The 11,710-nt window shown below is 40.3% G+C and overlaps 2 protein-coding genes across 2 annotated transcripts in view; both read right to left on the bottom strand.

Annotated features, from left to right (window-relative positions):
• Positions 1-1,189, bottom strand: part of STARD5 (StAR related lipid transfer domain containing 5) — an 8,098-nt gene extending 6,909 nt beyond the window's left edge. Inside the window, exon 1 of the mRNA XM_019533173.1 lies at positions 1,130-1,189. Within this exon, the coding sequence (XP_019388718.1) occupies positions 1,130-1,189 (60 nt within the window). The remainder of the gene's footprint in view (positions 1-1,129) is intronic.
• Positions 1,190-1,431: 242 nt separating this feature from the next.
• TMC3 (transmembrane channel like 3) overlaps positions 1,432-11,710 on the bottom strand; it is a 37,855-nt gene continuing 27,576 nt past the window's right edge. The window contains exons 17-22 of the mRNA XM_019533700.1: positions 9,786-9,896; positions 9,109-9,234; positions 5,920-5,998; positions 5,319-5,361; positions 3,368-3,653; positions 1,432-2,603 (exon numbers count right to left, since the gene is read on the bottom strand). Coding sequence (XP_019389245.1) covers positions 1,742-2,603; positions 3,368-3,653; positions 5,319-5,361; positions 5,920-5,998; positions 9,109-9,234; positions 9,786-9,896 — 1,507 coding nt within the window. The 3' untranslated portion in view covers positions 1,432-1,741. The remainder of the gene's footprint in view (positions 2,604-3,367; positions 3,654-5,318; positions 5,362-5,919; positions 5,999-9,108; positions 9,235-9,785; positions 9,897-11,710) is intronic.

Raw genomic sequence — 11,710 nt, 5'->3', positions numbered from 1 at the left:
TCGCGGTCACCCCCGAGCGAGACGCGGCCACGCTCAGCCCCGCCCGCTCGCTTGGATCCGTGCGCGCGCTGGTGTACGGATACACACAGGAGTGAATGGAACGAATTACACACACACACACACACACACACATATTGTACACATACACACACATTATACACATACACACACACATGCGTCTATCCACGCATACATGTATACATATAACATACGCGCACATACATTCATATATATCCATTCCTCCATTTACACTCTGGTCTGAAAGCAGGTACTAAAGTAAAATATATAGGTGTGCGTATGCGCACCCATCTGTGTAGTATCTGGGTCTACCTGCATACCCTGGTATGGATACACGTGAACACACACGAGTGGGAGAGATGGAGATAGATATATCTGTATCTCCATCCCTCCCACTCGCGGATATACATATCTGTAAGACAAGGCTATGCACGTATATTTTGCAGTAGTTTAGTACTTCTGTTTTCAGGACAGGTGACAAATAGAAAAGGCAGGGCCCAGAACATAATCTCTGTATCTAGTCCGTCGTTTCTGTTTTGAGCTATACTGGTTTTTTAAACTAAAATGGGCAAAATTCCATAAAATGTACAGGTGACACACATTATCAACCCTGCACTTGCAGGAAGATGGACCAAATATCTAACAGGTCACCTATAATGACTGGGGTATTCAACTATGAGCAGAGAGCGGTAGTTACTAGCTGTGTTAGTCTGAAGAGAGTCAGAAGGGTCCACAGATATGCACCTTTATATACTAAATACAGGCTTCCCTCGCTTTATGCTGTACATGCGTTCCTGGAAAATGGCACATAACTCGAATTTCCATAAAGGGAACCCACTTTACAATGTAACAAATAGGGATATGTTCCAAGACCTCAACTGTACTGACCCCCAGGCCCACTTCTACACTTTAACAAGACAATTTTGGTACTCACCAACAGCAGAGGGTACACACAAGCACAGGGCACTATCATAATTGGGAGGGCACCTACAGAAACATGTGTTGCAGACAACAAGTGAGGAGCACAGATCCGCACAGGAGACTGTATTTTGATGCATGCCACTCCCACAATGCACTGCACAAAGCAGCTGACTGCGGGCTTCCATCATACCGATCGCCTAAGAGTGAATTTATCTAGAACATAACTAATTTTTGGCATAAAAAGGGTCATCACATAAGAGTGAATTCACACATACAGAACCTGCATAAAGCAAGGGGAACCCATATATAGCGAGCACAAGAAGCCCCTGTTGAAGTGAACTTGGGGTCATGAAAGCTCATGTGCCATCTCTCTCTCTGTATATTATTGTCTTTAAAGATGCATATCTATCCTGCTTTCTGTTCAGCCACGGCATCTTCACCTGTGACAAGGAATGTTACATGCCAAAAAGCACAACCGAGCCTATCCTGACACTCTTTTAGATTGGTTTAATTAAAGTGCCCCTACTACATATGCTTTTATATTTCACAATATAATCTTACAGCACAGTAATGAGCAATAATGCAGAATACAGATTTTTGTACTGTATCTGACGGTATACTAAAGTTGGGTACAATTAACACCAAGCAACAAGCTAAGTAATGCTTTACCCTTTGAATAATTAGGTATGGTTTTGCTCAGAAGACTCTGTGCCATATTTATTTCAATAGACTTTTGTGGTTCCAATGGCAGCCAAAGATCTGCAAATACATACATTCACAACAAAAGTGGTTGCACACTATTTTAGACATTTGAACAGATCAGTTCATTTGGGTCGGACATGTTTAGGTCAACACTAGTCTTTGATTTCTTTCTAGTAAGCTTTCCCCCAGATTTCGGGTACTTGTCTTTACTGTGAATGACCTGAATGTATTGATCATTACTGCTGTTTTGCTGGTCACTGCTAGAGCCAATGGAAACTGAATCTGACTCGGTTAGAGAGTGATCAAGCTTGTGCTTGGATTTAGGTTTCACATGATGCTCTGGATAGTGCTTATCAAGTTCAACGTTTTTTGTGTGTGGCTTTTTGTAGGAGTGTGGGGGCCGTTCTAGCTCTAGCTCAAAGCCGTCATCCCAGGACTTGTAATGCACTTTGGAGAGATCCTTGCTAGTAAGAATTTGGCTGTCAGCACGTTCCCCAATGTAAAATCGGGGAGCTGCACGGAGATCTGAGAGTGAACGTGGACGGTGGGATCTGTTTACCAAGTCCCTCCTTAATTCCTTCTCTTCTTCCTCCTCTTCACTGAAGTGAGGGGAATATGTCCTGCGTGGTGTTCGAACCACATATCTTCTGACATTTCTTGGATATAGCTCAATTATGTCTCCTGACTCATCCATTCGGAAATGCCTTGGCAGCCGGGAAGTGGAACGGAGAAGTTTTTTGCGGGATTCATGTTCATTAACAATAAAATACCTGGTGGTGTGCGCTCTGTGTCCAACAAAAACTGGAGCCCCTGCCCCAACAGCATCTGGATTTATCTGTCGGATGCCTTTTCTAAAGAGAGGCTCAGAGTGGACGTCTTCAACATGCTTTTTGAAAGCCACAGGAGTGTAGGGCTTTGTTTTACAGAGATCACTTGCACTGCCATGTACAACACTTGAATACCTGGCAGGATAAAAAAATGAAAAAAGAAAATTTGGCATAAGTCCTTATTTCTCATATTATGATTAAAGCAGAAACTGATTGCACTGGAATCAGGGCCTATCTGGCACTCTTCCTGGTAGCATTTGAACATTTCAAAAACCATTTCCCCCATTATATCCCTGTGATATAGGAAAATTTCCTGCTCATTTTTTAAAAAAGATGGTGTAGAAAAATAAGACAGAAGTTTAAATTCAGGTTGTGAACCACTTACTCAGAATAGTCTTATTAAAAGTGTGAATAATGGGCTCAATAATCAGCTTGTCCAGTGTGAATAATGGGCTCACAATATAACCAATATTAGAGAAATATTCTGTATCAGAGCCAGAAACCACCACAAAGCTATCCCAAATACATAACTGTATATCTGGAGATCACTAAATGTTCCTCAGAGAATTCCTGGCTTTTATTATATCTGGCACATTGAAAAGGATGTCCTATCCACATTGTAGTAATAGAGTACAATTTGGAAAGTTTTATTTCTTTGCTTTAACTGTGAACATGAACTCATGAATCCACCTAAACATATTATAATCCAAATGTAGTTATCTGAGACAGTGAGGTAATTAAGGTGATCTCTACCATTCTGCTGTAACCTGAACAGTTCTCACAAGAGGATCTTTTAAAAAATGACTCTGCTAATGTATTACTAGCAGAAGTTAGTTACCAATGCATCTATTTTGCTTCACTAAATTATTTTATTTCAGAATTAAAAGAGACTGCCTTACCGATTTGCAGCCTGCTCAGCTCTGGGTTTCTGTATATTGGGAACAGTAGGAGTTGGAGTTAAAGGGGTTGAAGTTGCTGGAGTAATATTTGCTGGCCTAGCAACATCACCTTGTAGTACAGATTGCGAGATGGTTTGTATTCTGCTGCCTTTGTTCACTGGGGATTCAAAATTCAAGACACTGCCGTTCTTTCGAGGTGTCGATGACCGAACTGAAGATTCCCGACTGATGACATCACTCTCCTGGTCTGGTCTTTTGTCATTTCCCTCTAGATTCTGGATTCTGGCTAGAAAAAGCAGTGAAGGACTGTTACAAGGGCGATCAGACCTTTCACAATTAAAGCTGGTTTAAAAACAGTGGCTCAGTTACAGCCTGCCAGTGCTAGGGGAAACCATGTTTCCCCTAGTGCCCCCTGGCATAACAAGGAATAACGGCTACAAGTTGTTGGAGAGGAGGTTCAGATTAGACATCCGTAAGAACTGCTTCACAGACAGGGTGGCTAGGACCTGGAACCAGCTTCCTAGGGAAGTGGTGCTGGCTCCTACCTGGGGGTCTTTAAGAAGAGGCTTGATGCCTACCTGGCTGGAGTCATTTGAGCCCAGTTTCTCTCCCACCCAGGCAGGGGGTCGGACTTGAAGATCTACAAGGTCCTTTCCGACCCCACTTCTGTGATTCTATGAAATGGTACAATGCCTCTAAGCAGGCTCAGGTTCCAATCCTTGCTCAAAAGTCTTCTTAATATAAAATACCTGTACATTTATTGGAGCAAGGCTTGTAACACAGGTCTCCGCTTTCCTAGAACAGTGCCCTAAACTAAACAATTACGCTTAGTCTTGTTCTCCCTTTTGCTCAACCACTCAATCTTTCATTATTCCATACAATATTGAATAGCTTCAACGGTAGGAATGGAAGTGGCCCTCCCAAGCCCCCCTCCAGCTTGATGATTAGCTCATTTATTTGTAAGACATGAGAGCTACAGGTTCAAACCCTCTCAGGCAGGGGAGGGAATTGGACTTGAGTCTCCTGCATCAGTATTGTAACCACAGAAGAAGATACTATCATTTCCTCAGCTCACCTTCACCGTGTTCTTTGAAGAGCCTGATGTCCAGGTACACTCTAGGAATACCTGGTAGCTCATGCCTTGCAGGTGAGATAGGTGGAGGAACACCTAGCTTATAGATTTTGATGGGGCTTAGCTGTGGGCTATGCACCTAAGTCTCAGTGCTATCCAAACGTAGGCATGTCTGGTAGCCAACCTATAGGCACCCAGAGGATCTTAATACTAGAAACTATGTATTTTAAGTGATTCCTTTAAGAAGCAGCTAAACTGGGTTATGAGGTTCAAATCTTCAACCCTAGGGCACCTATACATGTCCCCGATGCCTGCTCTGCCGCATTCTAATTAGAACATGACAGAACAGACACGACCGAGCGAGTCTGCTGGAGCATCTTAATTAGAATGGTCTAGAAACCGCAGCATCACGTGCATTCATTGTCTTACATTTCAAAATGGTGGCAGGGCGCTTTGACTAAAGCTCGTCGAGCGAGCTGCAGTTAAAGTACCCCCACCACCATTGTGAAGTGTGGGATGCTGAATACATGAAATGCTGTGGATGTTTTAATTAAAGCAACTCTATTTACAATGCCCCCCTCCTTCACCCCAAAGCACGTGTAAAGATGCCTTAAGTGCCTAAATCCTGCCCATGTCCTTTTGTGAATGTAGCACGTAGAGCCTTCCAAAAGATCTACATCTCACTTATTGTTACCTATAAAATACGTAGGAATGTCCTCACAGCATAAAATCTATAATATTAATGTTGATATAATGCTAAAACTGGAATTATACAACAAAAAGCAGTTTTGCCTCTTGCACATAAGATCACTAAAAGACTAAATATAAGTGATCAAAACCTTTTTTAATATCTGTATTTATCAAAGATCACCAACTTACCTACTGCCATTTGAACCACCTTTTTCTTGTCTTCAGTTCTCTCCTAAAGTGTGTGTGTATATAAATATAAAAATAGGAGGATAAATAACTAGCAGCTTGCTATGCATTAGAAAGCAAACGAATTATCAAATATTAATACAGGATTTGTTTCATGTCGTAAAACATGGAAATCACGGACTCATAGAAAATTAAGGTTGGAAGGGACACCAGGATGTCATCTAATCCAACCCCCTGCTCAAAGTAGGGCTATCTCCAGCTATCTAAGGCTTTGTGTAGCTGGGCCTTAAAATCCCCCATGGATGGAGATTCCACAGCCTCTCCAGGTAAGCTGTTTCAGTGCTTTCCTACGCTCCTCATGAGAAAGTTCATCTTAATATCTAACCTAAATTTTCCTTGCTGCAACCTGAGACCCATTGCTCCTTTTTCTGTCATCTGCCACCGCTGAGAACTATCTAGCTCCAGGTAGTTGAACGCTGCTATTAAATCCTCTCTCAGCCTTCTCTTCTCCAGACTAAATCAACTTTAACATTTTAATCAAAGTTAGTACTTTGCTGAAAAACCACCAGCTAGAACACAATAAATGCTTTCAGTCAGTACTTACAGTTTGGATCTGCAGTCTCAGTTGATTGTTGGTGAATTTTAATGACCTTGCAATACTCTGAAGGTAATAAATTAGCATGCTGGAAGAGAGGAACAGTGAATTGTCATGAATCACACTGGAAACATTTCTAGAAGTTTATTATCAGAAGGTCTCAGAGACTATAGAAATGGAAGGCGATTTAAATTAATTTCCAGGTTTTTATTTGCACCGCGGCAGGGATCTTCAGCTGTTTTTTGATGGTGAAACCAACTTAATCAAATCAGTGGAGTTCCACTGCATAGCAGAGAGGTGACATGAAACACTTTCCAGGACGGTAAATTGTACCTACACTATTTTCATTTGTGCCTTCATTTGGTATAGAGGAAGGCCCCTCTCTCCTGTGTATTTAATACATGTAAGGCAGATGACTTTTTCTGCTTCACACCAGCTGAGAATCTGGCTCTGTATTGTCAGTATTGCACAAAGAAGCTAAATCAGGCAAACTGAGACATTATTCTGTCTTCTCTTTCAACATCTGTAACTTAATTCTTGTTGCGGATGTGGGTAAATTAGAGCTGCTTGGAGTTAAGCTAAACATAAAAAATATTAAGGCTATGTATCATAGACAGTACAACAGAGAATGATATGGCGCTAATGCACATCTTGAAGGGTAATACGTATTGAAAAGAGACATAGTCGCCAGGGCACAAAAAATTTTAGTATGTTTTGTGACTGTTTGTTATACCTCAGTTTACCTTTTTGGTATTATCCTGCCTCTCTGGACAGAGTTAAACTAAGGGAGATTATTAGATAGAAACAAAACACTGACTGAGATAGGGTATCATCAGAAAGAATGCCAAGGAGCCTCAAGGGAACAGTGGGAGATGCTATTCACTGGGAAATGCTTAGCTCCGTCCAAGGCTGGGAGCTAGCATCAAAGAGGTTCTCAATCATTTTAAAGACCCCAGTATAAGTGAGGAAGGGGTGAGCAGGCAGCAGGAAAGGTCAGAGAGATCCTTAAGGGATGCTGAAGGGGTTTTTGATCTCCTCCAGTCAAGGAATAGGGATGCCTGGGATAAGTGGAACTACCTTATGAATTGCAAGGAAAGGATAAAGCTTACATAAGACTCTGGCATGTTATTGTCTTGTTATTTTATCGTCTGCTTTCTTTTCTATGTGCCCTTAGGTGAAATAATGTTGTGGTTGTGTTTTTTTAAGAACTTTTTTGAGTCACTTTCCTCATCAGTGATCAAAGGGTCCTGAAGCCAACCTCAGTGCCAGCCTCAGTTGGGCCAGTGTTGTTAACATGCTAAACAGCACAGTTGCTGCCCAGATATCCAGCAAAAAATAAATTAAAAAAAAATGGTAGGGCTCCTTGGCTTTACGAAGAGAAGGATGAGGGTAGCAAAAACGAATCACCAGTGGATGACAAGGGAAAGGCCTGTAACTGTTCTCCTTTCCTGGCAGATTACTTGTAATAATAGTGCCGCTTTGAACGCTAGTGGATTATACCTGGCTTCCTCTGCTCAAAGCCATTTTGTAGTTACTAGGCCTCTCGCTCTTAGTAGTGAAAATCAGAGGTTCATTGAAATCCATGGGTCACAGCAATGCAAAGGATAGGAAAATTAGGCATACAGGATCTACTGTACATTCATACATTAAATGTGCATTAGACAGTAAAGATATGATTAGAAAGTAAAGATTGTTACTTTGCTCTCTCCACTCCTTATAACCCCAGCCTCCAGACCAAGGACACTGGTAATAGACACCAATGCTACATTGCAATCCTCATGTTTAGTCTAATGTACCTACATTCGTTTCAGAAGAGTAACAGCTGGACTGGGTTTGTATGATATGTAATAATAAACTGCGTTTAATATCATTGGCCAGATACAGACATTACATTTTTACCAGTAAAAGTGATCAGAAACTGGGCTGTTCCCACAAAAGAACAGAAGCTTGACACATAAACTAGTCTATAAAGCTGCACCAGAACAGAAGTTCAGCACACACAAATTGGTTTAAAAATGTTGGAACCTGGTTTAAGATTTGTCCCCCACTAAAGAGCGAATGTATATTGTGTTCGCTACTGATCTAAACTTTCCCACTTACAGAAAACAGATCATTTAAATCAATGCCACCTCAGGCTTTTTAAATGTCTGTACCTAGCCATATTGACTAACAGCGATCTCAAATGTTACTTGTAGGGCCCCGATCCTTCAGATACTTCGTGTTTATGTTTAACTCATGCTTAACACTTAGTCAATTAAGTTACTCAGATGCTTCAAGTTAGCTATGTATGATTTTACAGGATTAACACCTTAAGAGAGAAATGCAACAAATAAATATTTGCTTGGCTCCTTTTGATTAGTAAGGCCTGTAGAAAGATTTGAATATTGGACTGAAGTCTTTACAGACTGATGCGACATAGAATCCTATTTACTACTGTATCCAAAGAATTCAAAGCTGAGAGAAGATATAATAATTTACTTAGGAAATGGGGTGGAAAAGACATCCAGTGGAGAGTCTGCAGAAAACTGTATTAAATTAACACTTGAGCACAAGCCTTGGTAATTGATTTATCATGTCAGTAATCAGGATGATTAGGTAGCTTTGTGAAATGGGTTAAATTCTGTTTGCAATCACATACTGAACTACTGACAGACCAGGAAGGGAAGTCTGGTTGCTGAGTTCCTGAGGGAGAAAAAGGAGGCTTGAAAGCTCCCGGAAAGCCAAAATTTGACACTGTGTAGTAAGTTTGCTATTACAACCCAGGAAAGCAACCCCAGCTTCCAGGCGGTTGGCAAATGATTTTTAATTACATTAGTTTTGTCCCAGGCACTTAACTATCCCTGTTGGTAACTGGTAGATTACTCATGCCAGATTTTACTCCTTAAATTAAAGACTGAGAAAGACTGGCTCATGTGAGACTGAAGATGAAATGACCATATTGTGCCATTCATTCTTAAAGTTATACTATTCCAATTAAACCAACTGAAGGAGGAGGTGTTGCTTTTAAAATTTAATAGAATGCTTTCAACATGCTCCTATGCCCACCGGATTCTTACTCCACACATGCAATTAGATTTCTCAGATATAACGTATAAAACAACTGTCCCAAAATATTTTTTCACCACACTTCAAATTTGACTAATCATGGGTGGGTAGAGCACTAATAAGAACCATCACTATAGACAGTAAAGTACTTACAACAGAAGTAATAATGCAGGGAGAACAACTACAGGACTGCTGACGTAAGTAAGTACTGCGCTGAACCATACAGGAAAATCACTTCTAATCGTTTCAGATACAATATCATATATTTTTTCTTGTCCGCTGAGGGAGAAAAAAGTTATATTGAACTCTAAGCAAATTCTCAGTGTGTATCATTTGAAAGCAACATTACATTTAATAAACAAAAAGATTAATGGAAGACTATACAGGATGAATACAGCTTCTGTTGAACTCAATGATAGAAATTACTCAGGTGAAGGTGTCTGGATTTTTATTCTTAGAATGTGACCTGAATATTCACTAGCTATCACCCATTTATAGGTGCCTTCCTTGATGTTCACAGATACTTTGACTTGTAATATACAGCACTATGTTACGTTACATCATGCAACCATATGACAACTGAATTACACAGGTAACATCAATATTTCTGCAGTGGTTAAACAGAGGAGCAGACTGGATTTAGAGACTCCATTATAGTAATATAGTTCATTGTGGAATGGGAGCATTTTGATCTGAGTAAGATATTATATAAATACACTTATGAACCTCTGTTTATTGGAAATTCAGGACTATATGCATAGAAGCCAATACATTTATTGAGGCAAAGGAAATTAAGTCACTGAAGTCTTTATTATTTCAGTCAAACTTACCTAAATGGACCACAGCTTAAAGATGGCTTATATCTGGCAATAGCAAAAATTGTTGGTAACATGCATAGGAACAACATAAACAGCAACATAGCTAAGTAGAAGTTGTTGGATCTGAAAGAAGGCATAACGTATGTCATGTATTGATTATACAGTCAACCAGAGGAAACATGAAAGATAGAAGTCTATGGCAACCTGATAAGTGCAAGATCTATGCTCTAAAAAATCAGAACTGCTCTCTGTTATGACCAGGAACTCTGTATGAACTGCATCTGTGCAGACTCCTAATGATCCAAATTCTATTTGCTTTGCTCTCCAGCTGACCCTAATACAGTCAGAAAACCTATTTCAGTATTGCTCTACAGAAACTGAGGTGGTTTCAAAGTTCTTTTTCAAGAAAATATAAAAGTCAAATTTTTGGCCTTTAAGAATATATTATTTTAACATGTTATAAAACATTACTATGATTATTATTATTATTAACAAAATAATCTTTAATTATACACATTTTGACAAAAAACGTGGCATTTAGGACAAAAGACTGTTATGTGAGACAAAGTATACAGGCTAATACTTCTTTGTATTCAAAGAAACAAATATTAAAGTAATACATTTGCAAACACTTATGTAAGTAATCTCATGGGACAACACATGTGTGGAAAGTTAAGCATTTGCATCAGGTCTTACCTACACTAGAAGCATTTCCCAGTAGATAACAGTTGGTGAGTGGGAGCAATTCTTGTTAGCAGTGTTTCTATACCCAAAAAAACCTAGTGTAGGCAGCATTCTGGCAGAAAAGGGCTTTGATGGTACATATTATTAAATTGATGGAACTGGCATAAACTTGTCATAGCCTAATAAAATTCTCTTCCTGACACTCACTAAACTGCTGTGGTTGGGTTTCACCATGCTGTGCCTCTATGCTCAAAAACCGTGATTCTCATTCAGGTGCAGCAGCACCCTGGGGTGCCTGAGATCCTTTCAAAGATGCCACAGGGTGTCACAATGGTAGAACTGTGAGGTGTGCAAACCTGATTCACAAGATAAACCCAAAGATTTTAAATAGGAAATCATAATGCTAAAACGTTGTGACCTATTGTGGTCTTTCTGAGTTTGTTACAACAGAAAAAAATACTCTATTATTTTTGCACAGACAAAAAATGAGTGAAAACTAAGAGCTGGAATTTTCTGAAGGGTGTCTCGAATCTAACAAGGGGTACCTCAAGCCTAAAAAGGTTAAGAATGACTGCTGTAAAGCTTCCCTTGGTCTGAGTGGTCTCCAGCACTCGCTCTTTCTTTGGCAAGAGACATTTTTTTTTAAATAAACTCCAGTGACCTTTGTCAGGTGTATTTTGAAGGCTCTGGGGCATGAGCTAGTTGGAACTGGCTCTGAAACGTGGAGGTTCATGTAAAGCAATGGTGATCAGTCAGAATGAACGAGTGAATGAATGACATAACTCTCAGACGGCAGCCTGAGCAACTCTCCTCACTTCCTGAATATCATCTGAATAAGTTCAATTTAAATAATTTATTTAAAATCTTTATTGTCTAAATAAGTATCATCTAAGTAAGTTCTCTACTAATTAATCCATTACTTACTTACCAAACTGCCTGGACACACTATTTTTTTCTGGGTGTTAGCAAACTCTCTTGTCTAAATGTGCTCCCCTAGGACCATAGGATCATTATAAGATTAACTGTTAGCCCTATATCAATACCTCTCAGAATTTTGGTCCGAGGTACAAAGATATCCAGGGGTCTAAAAAAACCGAAGTTTAAAGAAGTGGAGCCATGCCCTGAGGAAGCCGGAGGCTGGGGCCTCCAGGGAGACACTGGCTGCCACAGCGTCTCCGTGGTTGGCCCCTCGCCCCAGAGGCGGTGAGTAAGGGGTTGGGGGCTGGAGGAGGGGGGAAGGGACTATGGGGGGG

Source organism: Crocodylus porosus, unplaced genomic scaffold (genome assembly GCF_001723895.1).
Source record: "Crocodylus porosus isolate Cpor-Errol unplaced genomic scaffold, CroPor_comp1, whole genome shotgun sequence".
Lineage (NCBI taxonomy): Eukaryota > Metazoa > Chordata > Crocodylia > Crocodylidae > Crocodylus > Crocodylus porosus.
Note: the sequence above shows the minus strand (reverse complement) of the source record. Positions and strands in the feature narration are given on the sequence as shown.